Source organism: Anabrus simplex, chromosome 6 (assembly GCF_040414725.1).
Source record: "Anabrus simplex isolate iqAnaSimp1 chromosome 6, ASM4041472v1, whole genome shotgun sequence".
NCBI lineage: Eukaryota > Metazoa > Arthropoda > Insecta > Orthoptera > Tettigoniidae > Anabrus > Anabrus simplex.
This window is the reverse complement of record NC_090270.1, coordinates 347,249,117-347,272,257: the sequence shown is the minus strand read 5'-3', so window position 1 is coordinate 347,272,257 and position 23,141 is coordinate 347,249,117. Positions and strand designations below refer to the sequence as shown.

At 42.0% G+C, this 23,141-nt stretch overlaps 1 protein-coding gene across 1 annotated transcript in view; it reads right to left on the bottom strand.

The window, feature by feature from the left end:
* Positions 1-23,141, bottom strand: part of LOC136875812 (sodium-coupled monocarboxylate transporter 1) — a 365,001-nt gene that overhangs the window by 77,930 nt on the left and 263,930 nt on the right. The window contains exons 12-13 of the mRNA XM_067149424.2: positions 14,046-14,132; positions 4,441-4,613 (exon numbers count right to left, since the gene is read on the bottom strand). Coding sequence (XP_067005525.2) covers positions 4,441-4,613; positions 14,046-14,132 — 260 coding nt within the window. The remainder of the gene's footprint in view (positions 1-4,440; positions 4,614-14,045; positions 14,133-23,141) is intronic.

Below are 23,141 nucleotides of genomic sequence, written 5' to 3'. Positions count from 1 at the left end.
TGCTCACTGCTGCGTAGCTTCAGTCTGTGTCGAGTATCGTGTGCTCACTGCTGCGTAGCTTCAGTCTGTGTCGAGTACAGTCCGCTCACTGCTGCGTAGCTTCAGTCTGTGTCGAGTATCGTGTGCTCACTGCTGCGTAGCTTCAGTCTGTGTCGAGTATCGTGTGCTCACTGCTATATAGCTTCAGTCTGTGTCGAGTATCGTGTGCTCACTGCTATATAGCTTCAGTCTGTGTCGAGTACAGTCCGCTCACTGCTGCGTAGCTTCAGTCTGTGTCGAGTATCGTGTGCTCACTGCTGCGTAGCTTCAGTCTGTGTCGAGTATCGTGTGCTCACTGCTGCGTAGCTTCAGTCTGTGTCGAGTATCGTGTGCTCACTGCTGCGTAGCTTCAGTCTGTGTCGAGTATCGTGCTCACTGCTGCGTAGCTTCAGTCTGTGTCGAGTATCGTGTGCTCACTGCTATATAGCTTCAGTCTGTGTCGAGTATCGTGTGCTCACTGCTGCGTAGCTTCAGTCTGTGTCGAGTATCGTGCTCACTGTTGCGTAGCTTCAGTCTGTGTCGAGTATCGTGTGCTCACTGGTACATAGCTTCAGTCTGTGTCGAGTATCGTGCTCACTGCTATATAGCTTCAGTCTGTGTCGAGTATCGTGCTCACTGCTATATAGCTTCAGTCTGTGTCGAGTATCGTGTGCTCAGTGTTATATAGCTTCTGTCTGTGTCGAGTATCGTGTGCTCACTGCTATATAGCTTCAGTCTGTGTCGAGTATCGTGCTCACTGCTGCGTAGCTTCTGTCTGTGTCGAGTATCGTGTGCTCAGTGTTATATAGCTTCAGTCTGTGTCGAGTATCGTGTGCTCACTGCTGCGTAGCTTCAGTCTGTGTCGAGTATCGTGTGCTCAGTGTTATATAGCTTCTGTCTGTGTCGAGTATCGTGTGCTCAGTGTTATATAGCTTCAGTCTGTGTCGAGTATCGTGCGCTCACTGCTGCGTAGCTTCAGTCTGTGTCGAGTATCGTGCTCACTGCTGCGTATCTTCAGTCTGTGTCGAGTATCGTGCGCGCATGCGTGGTCATCTTAGTGTTGTTTCTTGTGCAGCTTTGCATCAGAATGAGTGACGTTATGCGTAACAGATTTCATGAACTTTTACGTGAATTAGAGAAGAAGAAGGACATCAGCTGTAATGTAAGTACTCAGCAACATACTATTCTCTTATGTGAAGTAAAAAATGCAATAAAAATCGGTTCACTACAGACGTTTGAAGCGATATGACTTTCTCGATCTCGGAGGTGAAATTAGTAAATGGCGTATGTCCTCCGAAGAGGCCTGATGCAGGTCTCTTTCTAATAGACGGCCTGTAAGGCGACCTCCATGTCTGTGAAGATGAGGGCCCTACCTAGGATGATTTCTAATGTTGAATACGCTACACAGACCTAGCCCTCCAGCCACTGGAATTAACCAATTAAGGTTAAAATCCCCTACCCGGCCGGTAATAGAACTCGTGACCCTCTGAACAAAAGGCCAGTACGCTGAACATACAGCCAACGAGTCGGACAATCTTGGAGGTGAAGGGGAACTCATACCACCAGTGTTACGTTTGTTTTGATGAACTCTTTTTGACGTAATACTTTGCTAGAGCCATCGCGGCCTAAGTCCGAGGATTATGGAACCGAATCGTAAGTACAGGAATGTGACAGTTGAATCAATCGCTATGTGAACCATGTCAGGAAAAACAAAAACAATAACATTGAAAACGGGTGTTGTAGTGGAACCTGTCATACATTACGAAATGGATTTACGGCGTCAAATTTATTTAATCGACTTCCAGGCAAACGCGGACAATAAGTCGAAATTCATACTTGTATACCAGGATGATTCGACGAAATGTCTTATCCTCCGAGCACTAACTTCGAAATGGGCTGATGAAGTAGCATTTCATGTTTTGGATACTTTCAGCCCTATTGGTGGCCCAAATACCCTTCATTCCGATCATGGTAGATAGATTTGTAACGAAGTCATCCACAGTTTAAATGGAATCTGGAACGATATAACGTCGAGGCACAGTCTTTCTCAGAGATCAGTCGAAAAAGCAAATCAATGAAGATGGAAACAAATAAAACTTCAAAATGGTCTGAACGGTTAAGTTTTTGCAAATAGCGCTTATCACGAAGGATCAGATGTTTGGGCATTGCCAGCTCAGTCGTTCCACGTGATTTAATAAAGAACACTGAAGAAGATTTGGAAACAATGTTAAACACAGACTCACGAGAAAGGGAAGACGACAGCCCGAAGGCTGGTCTGATCCTCCACAGTTCCACGGGCGTCACTGAACAGGCATACTAGGGAAATGAAGAGTTGCTTTCCTCACCGAGCCAGAAGTTGTTATTACATATCAGTCTGCCAAGCCCACTGAAATGCATGCACCAATCGACCCTATGGGCGATATTCTCACACCAATCATAACAGGGACTGGCTGCATCGCTCATACCTCGGTCAGTTTCAGATGAGACTGAGACACCGCATTCCAGTGAATCAAATAGTGGAACAGAAGAAAGGTCGCGGCAGGTGACGAGACGCCGGCACCAACTGATGATTGTGACGAGACGCCGGCACCAACTGATGATTGTGACGAGACGCCGGCACCAACTGATGATTGTGACGAGACGCCGGCACCAACTGATGGTTGTGACGAGACGCCGGCACCAACTGAGGAATTCTGTCAGTTTGGTACCAAAGCTGGCAAAATGAAGTCATTACACACTAGGAACCAATGTAGATTGTGCAAGGGAAATTTTATCAGCGTCGAAGAAGTAGGAAGAGTACGAGTTTATTAGTGTACGAGAAGCGCTTGTCAAACACTCTTTCGATGGAAGACAGGGGTTCAAAAAGTGCAATTGTTTAAAATAGTGTTCAAGTAAAAATTGCTTGTGCAAATCTTCCATGCTATGTAATTCTGAATGCCACAACAGTCAACCTTGTTGTAACAGAAATTATCATTTACAGGGTAACATATTTTAATATAACGCAAGAATATTTAACTAACGTAATCAATACAAACTACTTCAATAATCGATAAACTGATTTGCTGTTCGCCTCCTTGAGTAATAGAAAATGAGTTGAAATGCAGGTGTAGAAGTGGAAGATATGTAAATAAAATATCATTCTTTTAACGAGTACGGTTTTACCAGTTCGCATTCGTAAATCCTAAGGTTTACCAACGTCGCTTGCTAAAAGTTCAAAATCTATGCATACCATAAGAAATTTCGGACTGTTACCAGACCGCAATGCTGAATAGGTTTAGGCAGATCGGAACAGTAGGAGCTTGAGGTAGACGATACAGGGAACTGGAACTGCGCGTCAGCGAGGAAGTGCTGTGTGTAGCGTACAGCTGCACGGAACACTGACAATCGGGCCCAATAATCACGTTTAATGGCTGCTTTTAGGTAAAGATTTTTCAGTCAATATGAAAAACATACTTCACGGTTACAGCAAAAGTACAGGTGTTTAAAAGTAACTATTCTAAGGATATTTTCACCATTTGAAATATATGGGCATTATGAATAATTAGGGCCAGGTAAAAGCTTCACGGCACGTGGAAACAGAGGAAATTCTGAAATGCGTACACGGAAAAGTCATGTTTAAATATTGCATATAGATGTTTTAATTCATTCTAAAACACAGTAGATGTGTTTACAAACAGAACTCAGGTGTGATATTCTACAACGTATCTGTAACTACAGCAGGCTTCAGTGAAAACAGAACACATTAAGTGTGGGTGGTGCAACAGACTCACAGAACACAGTCAGGTAGTAGGGCTGTGCTTAGTGGCGCTTATGAAAGGACTGCGTGTGTCGGTCTCCCTTGAGAGTGTTTCGAGACAACTGCCACTCGGTGTTCGGGACATTGTGCCCAAACCTAATGGTAAATCGGTTTTGCCGGTAAATTTTAAGATTAGCATTTTGTTTTTACTTTTACAGTAACATAGAGATATTTATATATAGAGAGAGGAAGATCTCTTTTTCTTGTCTTGACAGATAGGACGACGAGATACGAAAGGCCTAGGAGTAGGAAGGAAGTGGCCGTGACCTTACTTCAGGCACAGCTCCAGCATTTGCCTTGTGTATAAATGAGAAACCACGGAAAACCATCTACAGGTCTGCCAAAAGTGGGGTTCGAACCCACTATCTCCGGGATACAAGCTCTCTGCTGGGCGCCCCAAAGCGCATGGCCAAATCGCCCGGTGAGAGAGAGAGAGAGAGAGAGAGAGAGAGATCTATATGTTGGAATATATTTCGCACAATTCTACCAATGCATGGATATTATATGTTATACTTTGAGGTAATTTATGGAAAAGTGTGAAAAATTATTAAGAGATGTGCATAATAAGAGACTTTCTTTGTAACTCAAGCGCTACTTCATACAAGGAACACTGCTATACAACCAACCTGTCGGTGTGAGCTGCAGTTGTGATGTTCTTGAGAGTAAAGTTGTAGGTGCAGCCGTCCACGGTGAGCGGCTTGGTCTCGAACGTGATACCTCCAGCAGCGATGACGAACTGACTCCCCAGGATGATCCACAGCATGAATATGAGGCCTGTAGCTCCACCAACCAGCACTCCCTGCGAACGAGACTACAGGATAGAAATAAGGCAAAGCCAAGTCATGAAGGCTCCTGGAGGAGTGGAAGCCGTAACCTCCGCTCTTGATGGGGTAGAGTGGTTAGTTATACGCCCGGCCGCCTTTGCTCCCAGGAAATAACCTGGTACTCATTTCTGGTGGAGGATGAGTGAACCTAAAGGCCATGTCCACCTCCGGAAGTGGAAATCTTGTTTTTTAAATTCTATGAGTTCCTGACGGGGAATCGAACCCGCGTCCTTTCCGAGCACGCCTTTCCCGCCTCGGCCAGGCGTAGCATTATTGATCTACAAAATAAGGGCCTGCATGTTCATGATATGTCACAGTTTTTCTTTATATTACCGTATTTCCATGGAAAATACAACTAAAACATGCCTTTATCTACGGCGACCAAAATCATGCTGTTTTCCCGGGTCACATAAAGCCATAGTTTGGCTTTTTTAACGTTTTTGTCATTTTCCGGTAATTTTTCCTATTATCGGGATATTTCCTCGTGAATTTTCCTATTTTTGTCATATTTTTCTTTTTCTACTCCATTTTCGCACAGCTGCTTGGAGTCGTCTCAAAGACGGATTTTTCACATCACCTAAGTGTTATCTCTAATTTCTTAGAATTAACTTTCTTAGAATTATTTTTGTGAGTTAGGAGAGTAAGAGACAGAAAGACGAGCTTCAATTGAAGTCTCTTGATCTGACGTACTTCAGACACGGCCCAATGACATCCTGTGAGGTGGAGCGGTCTTTCCCCGCTACAAGTGAATGTTGCACGTTCCTACCTCGTACATGAGAACTTGAAAATGGCTGTTTTTCCTATTCTGATTCTTTCTGAACGCTCATCAAAATGTGACTTTTACTTCATTCTCTGCAGAGTCGAGAGTTACGTCTGGAAAGAGTAATTCAATTAATTCAAAATGCCGTATTACTATTATTATTATTATTATTATTATTATTATTATTATTATTATTATTATTATTATTATTATTATTATTATTATTATTATTATCGAATGTGCTAGATTTTAAAAGTATATTTTCATTATAAGTTAATGTTAAATTAAACAGTAGCAAGGTTTTGATAATTAGAAAATGATACCAAAAAAGTTGAAGTCATATTTATTGTCATATTTAATACTTTTAGATCATAAATGTTTACTTATTTCTAATATTTTAGGTCATAAACATCCGGGTCCAAATTATCAGTATACGTAAAATAATCAATAATTATAAACTGAATATTTCATTAATTTAATTTATTCCCTGACTTGGAAATATATTCTACGAGCACCGTAAGAACAGTGTACATCGTTCATATGTGTGAAGTCAAGGAGTTAATTATTGAACAGTCACACACCACCTGTAAGCCGCTCTTTTGATATCCTCTCAGTGTGCATTGCGTAGCACGACTTGGCTAGGTTGACCAGTGCGCTGTCTCCCACTTCCTTATTGCTCTGCAGCGCTCCCAAACGAGTAGAGCCGAGCTTAGCCGAGCCGCCCCGAGACAAAACGCTGGTCCGAACTGAGCCATGCACAGTGCACAGAACACCTGCGCCATGCACAGTGCACAGAACACCTGCGCCATGCACAGTGCACAGAACACCTGCGCCATGCACAGTGCACAGAACACCTGCGCCATGCACAGTGCACAGAACACCTGCGCCATGCACAGTGCACACAACACCTGCGCCATGCACAGTGCACAGAACACCTGCGCCATGCACAGTGCACAGAACACCTGCGCCATGCACAGTGCACAGAACACCTGCGCCTCGGTTGGGCGTTAGACAGACCCTGTCTTAAGAGCAGAAAATATTCCAGAAATGTCCATAGAATATTCTCCTAAAGTAATTGAATGTTGTAGAAATATTACTTCTATACGTTTACCCTCCAGAGTTGACATTTCCCTCGGACTCGGCGAGGGATCACACCTCTACCACCTCAGGGGCAGTGTTCTGGAGCGTGAGACTTTGGGTCGGGGAGATACAACTGAGGAGAAGGTCCAGTACCTCGCCCACATGCTATGCTGAACAGGGCCCTTGTAGGGGAATGGGGAGATCGGATGAGATACACAAAGAAGCGAGAGGAAAGCGGCCGTGGCCTTAACTCAGGTACCATTCCGACGTTTGCCTGTAGGAGAAGTGGGAAACCACGGAAAACCACTTCGAGGATGGCTGAGGCGGGAAAAGAACTCCCTCTACTCAGTTGACCTCCTGAGAATCCGTCGACTCCGTTACAGCCCAAGTGCCACTTTTCAAATTTCGTGGCAGAGCCGGGTATCGAACTCTGGGGATGGGAGCTAATCACACGAAGCACTACACCACGACCGTGTGTCTGTACATTGACTATTCTGGCGAAATTTTCATTCAGTTATCCGTTTCGGTTGTAATAATGACCATCTGCATATTTTTTTAGCTTTGGTGTCTGTTTGTTTGTCTGCTTCTTCGTTTGTTTGTTTGTTTGTTTGTTTGTTTGTCTCTTTGTTGGAGTTTTCATAATTTGAAAATTACTGGATATATTTCTACGGAATATCATGTTTATAATCCACCAGTCCTGTCAGAGCCAATATTGTTTCTAAATCCCTGAACTGACTAGGGGTTCATACGAAACCAAAACCGTAATTTTGCACTCCCACAAAATATACACAACCAAACCTGCCTTAATGGAAATCAATTTAACCTTTTCTTTTTTTCTCACGTGCACAGGAGGATTACAGGGAAGTTCTACAGGCTGCCGAGTCATTTCAAGTTCAGTTTAACTGAAGAGCCATTTGACTCTTTTCGATAGAACAGATAATGAGGGAGATTATCTTCAACGATTGGATTCATGAGTCTCCAGCCACAACGTCACTCCCGGGTTTGGATGAAACAGGGAGAACTAGACATAACTTCAGGACGAGGAACTGTATCGTTCAATAAACTCTATGATCATCCCCATTCTGTCTCCACTTTGTTCACATCACGTTGCAGCCACGTGCTTTCTTGGCAGAATATCAGTTCAACGTTTGAATACAGCCATGTTACTTCGCATAAATTCATCAAGGAATCGTGAAATCGATTACCAATTCTCGTGCGAAGAACAGGTTCGTATCCTAGTATTGTAACATACATCATGCATTTTTAAAAGTAGTAACTTTTTATTTTCAAAACAGCATAAAGAAATTGACATTAAATATTTTGTTTATGGAATTACAGTAATAAATTATTACGTTTCGACGAAATTTGTGCCCCCAAATTTGGTGCCGTAAACCCAGGCCCTGCTCATAAGTCTGATAGTGGAAGAAACACGAAAGGAATGTAACAGCATCAGCAAGAATATCGGTGCAATTCCGACCTAGAGATTCAGTGGTGTAGTGTGATTGTGCAAGATATCAGTTCATAGCGCTGCAGTTCAAGTACAGCTAAACACATCAGTTCATAACGCTGATATTCAAGTACAGCTAAACACATCAGTTCATAGCGCTGATATTCAAGTATAGCTAAACACATCAGTTCATAGCGCTGATATTCAAGTATAGCTAAACACATGAGTGTTCATAGCGCTGATATTCAAGTACAGCTAAACACATCAGTGCTCATAGCGCTGATATTCAAGTATAGCTAAACACATCAGTTCATAGCACTGATATTCAAGTATAGCTAAACACATCAGTGCTGATAGCGCTGATATTCAAGTATAGCTAAACACATGAGTGTTCATAGCGCTGATATTCAAGTATAGCTAAACACATCAGTTCATAGCGCTGATATTCAAGTATAGCTAAACACATCAGTTCATAGCGCTGATATTCAAGTACAGCTAAACACATCAGTGCTCATAGCGCTGATATTCAAGTATAGCTAAACACATCAGTGCTCATAGCGCTGATATTCAAGTATAGCTAAACACATCAGTTCATAGCGCTGATATTCAAGTACAGCTAAACACATCAGTGCTCATAGCGCTGATATTCAAGTATAGCTAAACACATCAGTTCATAGCGCTGATATTCAAGTACAGCTAAACACATCAGTGTTCATAGCGCTGATATTCAAGTACAGCTAAACACATCAGTGTTCATAGCGCTGATATTCAAGTACAGCTAAACACATCAGTGTTCATAGCGCTGATATTCAAGTACAGCTAAACACATCAGTTCATAGCGCTGATATTCAAGTATAGCTAAACACATCAGTTCATAGCGCTGATATTCAAGTATAGCTAAACACATCAGTTCATAGCGCTGATATTCAAGTATAGCTAAACACATGAGTGTTCATAGCGCTGATATTCAAGTATAGCTAAACACATCAGTTCATAATGCTGATATTCAAGTACAGCTAAACACATCAGTTCATAGCACTGATATTCAAGTATAGCTAAACACATCAGTGCTCATAGCGCTGATATTCAAGTATAGCTAAACACATCAGTTCATAGCGCTGATATTCAAGTACAGCTAAACACATCAGTTCATAGCACTGATATTCAAGTATAGCTAAACACATCAGTTCATAGCGCTGATATTCAAGTATAGCTAAACACATCAGTTCATAGCGCTGATATTCAAGTATAGCTAAACACATGAGTGTTCATAGCGCTGATATTCAAGTATAGCTAAACACATCAGTTCATAGCGCTGATATTCAAGTATAGCTAAACACATCAGTGCTCATAGCGCTGATATTCAAGTATAGCTAAACACATCAGTTCATAGCGCTGATATTCAAGTACAGCTAAACACATCAGTTCATAGCACTGATATTCAAGTATAGCTAAACACATCAGTGCTCATAGCGCTGATATTCAAGTATAGCTAAACACATCAGTTCATAACGCTGATATTCAAGTACAGCTAAACACATCAGTTCATAGCGCTGATATTCAAGTATAGCTAAACACATCAGTTCATAGCGCTGATATTCAAGTATAGCTAAACACATCAGTTCACAGCTAAAATGGCGGCAGTGAAGAAGTGCATGTGAGAGAGCTCCGTAAACCACCTAGCAAATCAGCAAGTTTAACTGCAATTCGTGTGTACTAGGTCAAGTTCCATAACTAAATAACACTCAGTGGCTACATACATTCATTCACAATGTCTCTAAAGTCATTGAACAAGCGGATTTCTTCATTCGAAGAAAAGCTAAACGACATCCAAGCTCGCTTCGAGAAAGCAACGCGCGCCGCCAACAGCAGTGCTACCAACCCCGGCGATGTTTCCCTAGACGCACTCGCCCTGGAGTTCCAGTCTTTCAGAGCTGCTGTCACCGAGGAGCTCAAGGAGGTGAAGTCCGAACTTACCGAAATGCACAACCAGATCTCCAAACAGGACGACCTAATCGACGAAGCAGAGCAGTACAGCAGGAGAAACTGCCTATTACTCCACGGGGTGGCAGAAGCTCCGAACGAGGACGTCTATGACAAGGTGTTCGGTGTTGTGAAATCCCACCTAGGAATAGACTTGACATTGGACAATTTAGATCGTTGTCACAGGATTGGGAAACCAAGGAGAACAACTGCTGAGGTAGTGACGGGGGGGAAGAGGCCCATCATAATAAAGTTCACGCGATATCATGAACGTGACCGTATCTGGCGTGCAAAGAAATCGCTGAAGGGATCGGGTATGCTGATAACAGAATCGCTGACAGCAACGAGAAAGGACATACTAAACGCCGCGCGTGACCACTTCGGTCAGAAAGCTGTATGGACTAAGGATGGACGTATCATTATTCTAAGCTCTGATGGGAAGAAAATTCAAGTGACCACACGAGCTGACCTTAACAATGTTATTCAAGCAGCTAGGGGGTGAAACAGTGTGAAGTAACGACAATGTGGATTAGTTTAAGTTTGTATTATAGTGTTTTATTATTGAGTGTGAATGTGATTGAGTGCATGAAAAGCCGGCGCGATATCAGAGGAAACACGCAGGTAAGAAGCATGTATTCTTCTTGGTATTCTGTTTTGTGTGATGAATACTGTTATAACCACTACCAGCTGTGGACCTGACTGTCCCGCTACCCCTAACCTCTCCTACCCGAGAACGGAGACACCCCGCTGCCAAGGCTCATTAGCGAAAGTATTTCAGGCCAACGCACGTTCATTGAACTGCATTCATTTAAATTCTCAATCCCTACCTGCTCACCATGAGGAGCTAACAACTCTCCTTGAAAACAGTAATGTACACGTAGCTTGTATCAGTGAGAGTTGGTTACGCGCAACTATCCCTAGTAGTATGGTACACATAACAGGCTATAATATTTACAGGCATGACCGAATAGATAAAAGAGGTGGAGGAGTAGCCTTGTACTGTAGAGATGATATTAAATGTAAAATCGTATGCACATCTGCCCACTGTCCTGACCCGAGACCTGAGTTCATTTTTGCCGAGATAACTGTGACAACAGTTAAAGCCCTAATAGGAGTTGTTTATCGGCCACCACGGGTAGGTCACCTCTCAGACATTGAAGACATCCTGCAGAGACTATTACCTGCTTATGAACATATTTTAATATTTGGAGACTTCAATACTAATTTACTGGAACAGACTGGAGATACAAAGCAACTCTTAAGTATTTTCCAGACGTGTGACATGACAATACTTCCACTAAAACCGACAAATCATACCTCATCTTCACATACACTAATTGACTTAATGGTCACTAACAACCCACAGAAAATAGTATCACATGGACAAATTCCTACCCCTAGTATATCGACACATGACTTAATATACCTATCTTACTCGCTCAAAGTACCGAAGTATAAGTCCAGATACATCACATTCAGGGACATTAAACATATAAACTTAGATCATCTGAGAGTTGACGCCTTGAATAGACCTTGGGATGACGTAAAAAATATAAACGGTATCGATAAGAAAGTTGAAACTTTAAGTTCACTTATACTTGGTCTCCTTGATAAACATGCACCTAAGCGTACGGCCAAAGTCTCCCGACCTCCTTCTCCATGGCTGACCGATGACATTAAACAAATGATGTCTCACCGTGACGCGTTACACCGGCTCTACAGACGCACACACTCTTCCAGTGCGCTTGAACAGTATCGACAACTTCGGAATAGAATTAAAGTAATAATTCGAAATAAGAAATGTTCTTTTTACAATCACCTGGCTGGAAATTTAAATGTGTCAAACACTTGGAAACAACTTCGTTCCATTGGAATTGGGAAAGCTTTGCCCCAGCCATGTAATCCAGACATCTCTCTGGAGAGATTGAGTGCTCATTTTTCTGAAGTAAAAATTAAACCGGAAATACGCACAATATCACAGACTATAAAATCTCTTCTGAACCAGCCACCACCAAATAGGCCATTCTTTGAATTTCGCGAAGTCACAGAGATTGACGTGAAACGCGAGGTATTATCAATTACATCATCTGCTGTAGGACCTGATGAAATACCCATACTCATAATACAACACATCATTGACATTATTCTTCCTGCCATTACTCATATATACAACACGTGCCTCACAAGTGGCCACTTTCCAAAAATGTGGAAAAATGCCATTATAAATCCTGTTCCCAAAACTTCCTCACCTGTACTTATAACAGATTATCGACCTGTTTGCATACTTTCATCTCTCTCCAAGCCTCTTGAACGCATAGTACACGTGCAATTAACCGACTATTTAAATAAATACAAACTACTTGACCCTTTACAATCGGGTTTCAAAAAGGGACACAGTACGGCCACTGCCCTGCTGAAAGTTACAGACGACATGAGACGCGCTATGGACGAAAGGCAGGTGACGTTACTTACACTTCTTGATTTTAGCAGCGCTTTTGACACAGTAAATATAGACGTACTGGTTGCTAAATTGAAATCGCTTCACCTTGGACAGACAGCCCTAGAATTCTTTCTCTCATATCTTACGGAACGAAAACAACGCGTAATTATTCAGAATAGGTCATCCGAATGGGTAATGAAATTTTCAGAAGTACCACAAGGCTCTGTACTTGGACCACTCCTCTTTGTTATCTATATTAACGATATATCGACACGGCTAAGACACTGTAAATACCACTTGTATGCTGACGATCTGCAGATCTATTACCATTCCAAAATTTCAGACATCAATCAAGCAATAGGTTATATGAACTCTGACTTAAATAATATCTGTGCATACGCTCATGAAAACTGTATTTTAATTAATCCATCAAAATCTAAAGCTATTATTGTTGGGCAAACGAAACAAATCAGTGCGGCAAAAAACAAAAACATTCCTCCACTAACTTTATCTGGTAAAATTATTCCGTACGAAAACTCGGTAAGAAATCTTGGGGTAATTATAAACGAGAATCTTAACTGGGGAGAGCACATTACAAATATCTGTAGAAAAGTGTACGCGTCCCTTCACCCACTAAAATATCATCAAAATATGCTGCCACTAAACATGAGAATTAGGCTTAAAAATACTCTTATCCTCCCTATATTTTCCTACTGTGTCGTAGTACTAATTGATGCCACGAGAGAACAACTAAACCGATTACAACGTGCTATGAATTCGTGTATTAGATTTATCTTTTCCTTACGCTATGATGTTCATGTTACCCCTTATTATCGACAACTTTCCCTTCTAAAATTTGAACAATATAGAAACCTCCACGTGGCAGTATTAATCTTTCGAGTATTAAAAGAGAATATCCCATACTACTTATCTTCACAACTCAATTTCCTATCCTCTTTCCACCAGCATAATACACGCTCTGGCAGTACACTTGCTATCCCTCTCAGCAGGTCAGCAGCATTCAGCCGTTCCTTTGTTGCAAATGGAGCTAGAATATGGAATTCTCTCCCCCACAACATTAGAGCCATACAATCCTTAAATTCCTTCAAGTTGTCTTGCCGTGAGCATCTCCTCGATATGTGCCGCCAGGCTGAATGAATCTGGCAGAGTGAATGTGTGTATGAATGTACGTTTACTGTGCTTAGGGTATTTAGTGTCAATCAACTTTTAATTTGTAACGATAGTTTAAGACATGACTAAGAATATTTATAGAGTTTATGTTATTATGTTTCATATTTTGTTTCTAGTTTGTAATGGTAGTTTTAAGATAAGATTATGAATATTGCTCTCAGATGTACAATGTTAATGAAGTGTGGTTAAGTGTAAGAGAGGACCATGAGTCCTAACTTCGCCACTACAAATAAAGGCAAATATAATAATAATAATAATAATATTCAAGTATAGCTAAACACATCAGTTCATAGCGCTGATGATCAATACATGAGCGATGCGACACCCACGTTCGATGAATCGAGAAGTTTAAGTCCTTTGTTCCTATCAACCAATAACTTCCGTGTTCCTATGTTCAGAGAGCACTATTGTCTTTAGGAAACCTGATCCCCTTGAAAAACAGGAACTCCAGAAATGTATCCACCAAGAACTTGAGGGTGTCGCAATGCAGTGACATAGAGACTTACCTTCGTGTTGACCCAAGGAAGAAACAGGCCAGCGCTGAAGATTCCGAGTGAAGGGCCGTAAGTTATGGAGCCAAAACTCGTGTAGACCTGTAACATAAATGTTATTACCGTATAACAAATGAGCGGTTAATACTTCACTAAGGCTGAACGGTGCGACCTTTTACTTTGACGATCATCCGTATTATTATTATTATGATTATTATTATTATTATTATTATTATTATTATTATTATTATTATTATTATTATTGTACCGGGCGGTACACCTCCGCGCCGCTAATTCAAACATTGCGCCAGTTGAAACTCCTCTACTGGAGGAAGCTTGAACTTTAACTTCCACATTAATGCTAAGATTTCTCAGAAGATGTCATTACTATAAATTTTGAAGAGTTCTGAACTGTGTCTTTTTCGATTTATTTTTGTTTTCCCTGTAGTAAGAAGTGTGAACATTCTCTTCTAGATGGCACTACTGAAGGACTACAATTGTGCACCCTAGTGCGAAGTGAAAGAACTGTTTTTTGGAGAAATTTTGCGTTCATAAGTTTGTTCTTTGTTAAATTTCTTTCAGTCATTTGTTTGGGTTGGCAGTATAACCCTTCTCTTTCCGCTTGTTTTGAATTTAGCCAATTCCGAATTTCTCTAATTAATTTTCCACCAATAAGGTGTTTCTTCCTCATCTGGTGTAGTGGTTTTCGTTGTTAGCCAATAAAATATTATGGGCAGGTTGTAATCATTCATGAAACGTCTCGAATCTTCCGTGAGGGTATATAAACTGCTGATTTTCTGGTCTCCTCGCCACTTCAGTAACATCATTCCTAGTGTGATTATATAGCAGGGGGCGGGAAGCGCCTCTTTCTTCGGGCAGCAGTTCAACCATCGGGTAATGGCCTTTTAATAACTTCCTTGTTTGCTAGCTCAGCAGTTTAACCCTCGGGGCGGGTTCGAAACTTCTATCATGTAACCTTCCTTTAAAATGTAAAAGACTCTTAATATAAAGTTCTGTCTCTGTAACCACAAATTGGGATAGAGAGTGCCTACCCTCTCGAGCTCCCACTCATTTTGTTTTGAGGTGACTACGTTTTTATAACAGTTTCCCTTATACTCGTAATGTCATAACTTTTTCAATCGTGTCACCTCCGTAGTATGGGATTAGCCCTTGCATAAGTGGCCTAGTGCCAAATAGGTTTTAAGAAGTATATTAGGAGTGCAGTTACGCCTCCTCTCCTGTTGGTATTTTGAGGCCATGTCATTGTCCTGTTTCTTTACTGAATAGGCCTCAGTAGGTTGGGTTATTTTACCCCTGGTTTTATGTGTCCGGAGGACAGCTTGAAGGTGGAGTTTGGTGTGTCCGTTGATGGGCTTGAACTTTGAGAGCGGGTTGCTCGTTTTGAAATTTGGTTTCTGTGTGCCTCGAGCAGGCTTTTCTGAGTAATAGGGAGCGAGTGCTCCTGGGCATGATTGGGGTTTTCTGCCCCTTTGTTAACGCTTGTGTATAAGTAAAGTTGGGCTCATTGCTCAGGGATTGTGTTTCTGGAACTCGAAGCCCAAAATACATTAATAAACTGTAATTGTACATTCTTACCTTATTGCTACAAAACTAAGTTCCTGTTGTACTGGTTATTTCTTGATCTCGAAAAGAAAATGTAACCTTGATGAAATTTTAAATTAACTTTAATTTCGTAGGTTGAGACCTGTTCATCCCAGCACCTTCATTCACCTCTACACATCCACAATAATCCGTAACAAGTGGTAGCAGAGCGTGGTTGAATGGGTCTCAAATTAGCCCCTTTTGATGGCTAAACGTTGCTTTGCTTTCGAACTCTAACAATTTTCTCTGTCGCTGGACTTTTCTTCTTCATTTTTCAAAGCTGTTAAATTTTGGTCATCATGCCCGGCCCTCGCGATGTCCTCCATTTCAACTATTTGCGCAAGGAGGAGCTGATTTATGAATTAACAATTAGAAATGTGCAATCTGGAGGCACGGCTGCGGTAGACACCAATAAGCTTAGAGAGTCCCTTGATTTGCCCATTTCCATCCCCACCGTGGGAGAGAAAGAAATTGACGACTCTCTTTCCACGATCACTGACAATACTACTGAGCTAGCATCTGTAGTTAGTTTTTTGAAGAAAATGATCTTTCTCCTAATCAAATCAAACGTGTGCAAGCCAGGTTATTTCATTTTTCTAATAGAGTTAACGATCTGTTCTCTCTGAAGTTGAATGACATTCAGAGGAAGGAAGCTAGTGTGGTTCTTGAAAATCTTTCTGAATTGTCCAGTAAGGCTACCCAATTGTTAACTGGGGAAGTTCCTCCCAAAACTGATCAACCCGCTACGGTAAACGTAGTTCAAGAGGAAGAGTCTTCCAAAGGAGAAAGAAATAGGAAAGCAGTTGGAGCTCAATAAATCTCCGCCCCATTAGACAACGAATCTGAGCGTCGTACCTCGTTGAACAATGCACGTTCTGAATTAGCTTCTTCACCACTTAAACCTTTACCTAATATGTCCCCAGGGTTCAGTAGTTTGCCTCATCCATTAGCCATGTTGCTTAGAGGTATTTCTAAGTTTTCGGTTAACTCTACCAGCGACGTAATTTCATTCTTAAGGTTTTTGGTTGAGTTTCAGGATCATGCCCTCGTTTTTTCTCTTTCTCCGTGTCAAATTTTGCAGATAATTTACCCCTATTCCCTTGGTGTCCTCTCAGACAAAATAGTAAGAGCCATTGCTGAACAATCATATATTGAAGACTTTCACGCCCACTTGCTAGCTAACTTCATTCCGGCTAGGGCAAGGTCCTCACTAATTCAGAAGTACTATTATCGTGTACAGCGGTTGGATGAAAACTTGGCAGATTTCATCCAAGATCTTAAGTTCTATACTAGGGTATTTGCTCTTCATTTTCCTTAAGACCAGATTGTTCAGGCTATAGTGGAAGGTATTTCTCCATCATACAGGTCATATTTGTGTTTTGCGTCGCGTCCTCAAACGTTTGCTGAATTAGAGGCTATGGCCGTCTCAGCGGAAGGAGTTAGATACGCCGATACCTTGCGTGTCGCGAAAAAACCCCCTCCATACTCTAGCAATTTTCGGCCCCCACCTCGCCGAACCGTCACTGCCCGTAAATGTTATGCTTGTGGGTCGCCCGACCATCTTCGGGACAAATGTCCTTTAATTAAAACTAGTAGGACAAGGAATGGAGCAGGGTCGTCTCAAGGTTGTTTTAAATGCGGCGCGTTTTCCCATATCGTCAAGAACTGCCCTAATGCTAACAGCACTCCCTCCTGCTCAACTTCGAACAACAATCATAAGTGACTAGTGGCTTCGGCTGAGTCGGCGAACCCATCTTCCCGAAGCTCAGCCCCAAGTAAACATGCCGAAATTTCAGGGAAAACTCAGTCTTTAAATGTATCCTTTGAAGGCCCTAAAGAATGTCTTAGGATTGCGACGGATACCCCCGCACCTGTTCCATTTCTTAAGATTGAATTGAATAATGAGCCTGTAACGGCTCTATTAGATTCTGGCAGTGTTTGTTCTATTATTTCGGCTGAATGGTATTCGAAATTGAAATCTGTTTGTAAATTTCCTGACTATTGTTCGTCTTCGGTTCAATACGTTTCGGCTAATTCTTCTCCATTAGACATTTTAGGCTCCTTAAAAGCCAAAATTCGTATTTCTAAATTCACTTGGAAAGTTAGATTGTTTGTGGCAAAGCACTTGTCTTGCCCCATTATATTGGGAACGGATTTCATGTCTTCTATTGGTTTAGTGCTCGACCTCCAGGGTAGGTCGTGCACATTCAAATTTGCTTCTAATGGTAAAATCCCTTTGTTAAAGTATAATTCTCTATCGTGTTCATCTATTTCGCCTACCCAGGATGAGATGTTGTTAGATCTTAGACATCTACCTGAGGAGCAAGCTGATAGTATTCGTAAGTTGTGTCAGTCGTTTCCAGAGGTGTTCTCTGATACTCTTGGTGTTACTGACCTTATTGAATACAAAATTGAGGTCACGGATTCGATTCCTGTCCGTTTTCCACCTTATAGGCTATCTCCACCTAAAATGAAGGCATTGAAAGGAATCATCGATCAAATGTTAAAGAATGGTATCATCCGGCCCTCTAAGTCGGCGTATTCTTCGCCTATTTTTCTAGTCCCAAAACCCCAAGGTGGCTTCAGGCCTGTCATTGATTATAGGGCTCTCAACCGGAAGGTGGTGTTACAATCTGTGCCCCTTCCTGAACTTCATTCTTGTTTTTCATGGTTTCGTAAAGCTAAGTTCTTTACAATCTTGGATCTGAATCAGGCCTATAATCAAATTCTTCTGGCTGAAGAATCTAAACACCTTACAGCGTTTGCCACGGATTGGAACTTGTATGAATACAACCGCGTGCCTTTCTGGCTCCCCACGGGAGCATCTGTACTTACGAGACTGCTAGATAGGGTCTTCTCCGACATCAAATTTGAGTACTTGTATCACTATCTCGATGATGTCGTCGTATTTTTGGAAACGTTTGAAGAACATCTAGATCATCTAAAGGAAGTTCTCAATCGCCTTCGTAAGGCTGGGCTAACTGTGAAGTTGTCCAAGGTCGCCTTCGCTAAGCCTTCCATGTCATTCGTAGGGCATATTGTGTCGCCCGACGGTGTTGCAGTCGATCACTGTAGAACACAGGCCATCCGTGATTTCAAGCCTCCCAAGGACATCAAAGGTATTGCCAGATTCATTGGTATGGTGAATTTCTTCAGGAAATTTATTCCAAATTTCGCCAATAGAGCGGCGCCCTTGAACTTACTTCGTAGGAAAGGCGTCAAATTTGAGTGGGGACCTTCTCAACAAGCCGCTTTTGACGATCTTAAACTAGCTCTGTGTAATGCCCCTGTTCTTGCTATGGCGGATTTCTCGAAGAAATTCATCGTCCAAACCGACGCGTCGTCGTTGGCGGTAGCTGCAGTCCTTCTTCAAGATACTGAACTAGGGAGGCGACCCATCGCCTATGCCTCTAGGACTCTTATCTGCTCAAGAAGCCAAGTATTCCATCTATGAGCTCGAAGGTTTGGCAGTCTTATTCGCCTTAGAAAAGTTCCTTCTCTATCTGGAACATGTCAGATTCGACTTGGAGACTGATAATCAAGCCTTAAGCTAGGTCTTAGGTAAGCCGCGTCGTACTGGCCGTATAGCCCGGTGGGCCATCCGAATTTCTGCCTTCCAATTTGACGTTAGGCATATCAGAGGTACTGAAAATGTTGTTGCAGACGGACTCAACCGTATGTTTTCCAAGGAAGTCGAGACCCATGAACTGGTTGATAGTTCTTCACCTCCTGAGTCCATACGGCCCGAGGTTAATGCCATTTTAACTGATGCTCCCATGTTGTTTAGGGATCTTGAGAAATATCAACGGGAAGATCCGACGCTGGCTCCCATCATGGAAACCCTTTCTTCCGGGGAACATGTTGTCCCTTATGTGCTGAGGAATGGTGTTCTATGTTGCCCATCGAGGCATGATAAGAAGATGAAGGTAGTGGTTCCAGCTGTTCTTGTGCCAATGATCTTCAAGTACTATCATGAGACCCCATTAGGGGGGCATTTAGGAATCCTCAAAACCCGGGAAAAGATCCGTGAAATGTTTATCTGGAAGGGTATGGACAGTGAAATTCGTGAACTAGTTAAAGCTTGTAAATCTTGTTTGCTTAGTAAACCAACCATGACCACCAAGGTAGGCCTTTTGTCTTCTCATCAATCGTCGCGCCCCATGGAACGTCTCTACATCGATTACGTAGGACCCTTCCCCCAGTCAAAGGGGAATGCCAATAAGTTCATCCGTGTATGTGTAGATGGTTTTACAAGATTTTCTTGGTTATTTCCAACTAAACTGGCTACCGCCCAGTCCACCATTACTTGTTTAAATTCCATTTTCGCTTCTTTTGGTCCGTGTCAATATATTGTGTCTGATAATGCTAAAGCTTTCACCTCCAATCTCTTTCGTAAATTCTGTTTTGATCTGTCCACATCTCATGTGACAACTTCTGCTTATTATCCTCTACCATCTCTGGCTGAACGGGTTAATCGTAATCTCAGGTCCGCGCTTATTGCCTATCATCATGAAGATCATTCTAGGTGGGACACGTCCCTACATTGTTTAGCTTTTGCCTTGAATTCGGCGGTTCACGAATCCCATAAGTTTACTCCAGCTTCTTTGATGTTCAAGTTTGTTCCAAACACGCCGCTCTCTAACCTTTGGTCTCTGAGTGACATTCTACCTGAGATAATAGATCCTGATAATATTCAAGATCTTTGGAAGAAGGCTAAAGCCAATCTTAAAATGTCCCATGAAAAGGTTAGGGAAAGATATGATCGTGGACGGAGACCCACCCAATTGAAGGTAGGTGACCAGGTGATGGTCAAAAATTTTGTTCCCGCGGGCAAGCTTGCCCCCAGATTTCATGGGCCGTGCATAATCCTTGATTTTCTTACGCTGGTTACGTTGTTATTAAGCAATTCAGCCACCGAGAGGATATTTAGGGTTCACATGTCGCAGGTGAAACCTGTCTAACTTCCGCGCTAATGTAGCTGATTTTATATTTGTTCTAACATTTTGAAAGTATTCGGAAGGTTATATTTTTTGGGGGGTTTCATTTTGTGGCCTTCTGCCCTTGGAATCTGGTTCTTTGTATTTAAGCATTTATTGTAAAACCTTCCCCGACCAGTTAAACTGCCATCCTGTCCTTACCATGGCCATTACCACGCTGCCGTCTCCTGCTTAACTACACACAGTGGCTACTTAAATGAAATAAATATTTCCACGCCGCTGGCCCCTCAGCCACACCACAAGAACTGTACCCGAAAATCATTATGGTCCAACAAATTCTTCCGCCGAGATCTTAATGTTTCAGTGCCCCCGCAGCCGCGCGGCGCCGTGCCTCTCCTGGAGCAGAGCACGGGCCCGATCTACTCCAGTGAGGACAACCAGTGTACGGCGAGCCGAAGCCCTTCTCCTGGCCAAGGCTGATGTGCGGCGCACCTCCTGCTTCTTGCCCGCGGTCGGTAAACATTCGCCGCGGGTGCGGCGTGCTTCAGCACCACTACCCCTCTCATGGTGCGGGTGAACGGTATCTCAGGGTACTTGAGGGGTCCGAGCGCTCTCCTCTGGACACATGCAGCGGCGCCTGGTCTGGCCGTCAAACTTAATCAACACTGAATGTACTTAATCAGCTACATGGACACTTCATATAAACAATTACTACATGTTTGGATTCAACTACAATATTTGGTGGATTAGAATTTTTTTTTCCTTTCAAGAAGTAAAAGTTTTCCTTCTGAATTCAACTACTACAAGCATAAAGACATTACATCAAAAGTTACTACAAAGAATTTTGAAAATGGATCAAACCAATCTAAGAAAACTTGTTTGTAAATCCTTCTGCAATTAATTTCTATTTCAACAGCATAACTTGGACTTTGTTTTAAAACAAAATTTGGTCTACTTCTGTGTTACCCCTTGGAGGGACTTTTGGGGGGGGAGGTCTGTACCGGGCGGTACACCTCCGCGCCGCTAATTCAAACATTGCGCCAGTTGAAACTCCTCTACTGGAGGAAGCTTGAACTTTAACTTCCACATTAATGCTAAGATTTCTCAGAAGATGTCATTACTATAAATTTTGAAGAGTTCTGAACTGTGTCTTTTTCGATTTATTTTTGTTTTCCCTGTAGTAAGAAGTGTGAACATTCTCTTCTAGATGGCACTACTGAAGGACTACAATTGTGCACCCTAGTGCGAAGTGAAAGAACTGTTTTTTGGAGAAATTTTGCGTTCATAAGTTTGTTCGTTGTTAAATTTCTTTCAGTCATTTGTTTGGGTTGGCAGTATAACACTTCTCTTTCCGCTTGTTTTGAATTTAGCCAATTCCGAATTTCTCTAATTAATTTTCCACCAATAAGGTGTTTCTTCCTCATCTGGTGTAGTGGTTTTCGTTGTTAGTCAATAAAATATTATGGGCGGGTTGTAATCATTCATGAAACGTCTCGAATCTTCCGTGAGGGTATATAAACTGCTGATTTTCTGGTCTCCTCGCCACTTCAGTGACATCTTTCCTAGTGTGATTATATAGCAGGGGGCGGGAAACGCCTCTTTCTTCGGGCAGCAGTTCAACCATCGGGTAATGGCCTTTTAATAACTTCCTTGTTTGCTAGCTCAGCAGTTTAACCCTCGGGGCGGGTTCGAAACTTTTATCATGTAACCTTCCTTTAAAATGTAAAAGACTCTTAATATAAAGTTCTGTCTCTGTAACCACAAATTGGGATAGGGAGTGCCTACCCTCTCGAGCTCCCACTCATTTTGTTTTGAGGTGACTACGTTTTTATAACAGTTTCCCTTATACTCGTAATGTCATAACTATTTCAATCGTATCACCTCCGTAGTATGGGATTAGCCCTTGCATAAGTGGCCTAGTGCCAAATAGGTTTTAAGAAGTATATTAGGAGTGCAGTTACGCCTCCTCTCCTGTTGGTATTTTGAGGCCATGTCATTGTCCTGTTTCTTTACTGAATAGGCCTCAGTAGGTTGGGTTATTTTACCCCTGGTTTTATGTGTCCGGAGGACAGCTTGAAGGTGGAGTTTGGTGTGTCCGTTGATGGGCTTGAACTTTGAGAGCGGGTTGCTCGTTTTGAAATTTGGTTTCTGTGTGCCTCGAGCAGGCTTTTCTGAGTAATAGGGAGCGAGTGCTCCTGGGCATGATTGGGGTTTTCTGCCCCTTTGTTAAACCTTATGTATAAGTAAAGTTGGGCTCATTGCTCAGGGATTGTGTTTCTGGAACTCGAAGCCCAAAATACATTAATAAACTGTAATTGTACATTCTTACCTTATTGCTACAAAACTAAGTTCCTGTTGTACTGGTTATTTCTTCATCTCGAAAAGAAAATGTAACCTTGATGAAATTTTAAATTAACTTTAATTTCGTAGGTTGAGACCTGTTCATCCCAGCACCTTCTTTCACCTCTGCACATTCACAATAATCCGTAACAATTATTATTATGAATATTATTATTATTATTATTATTATTATTATTATTATTATTATTATTATTATTATTATTATTATTAT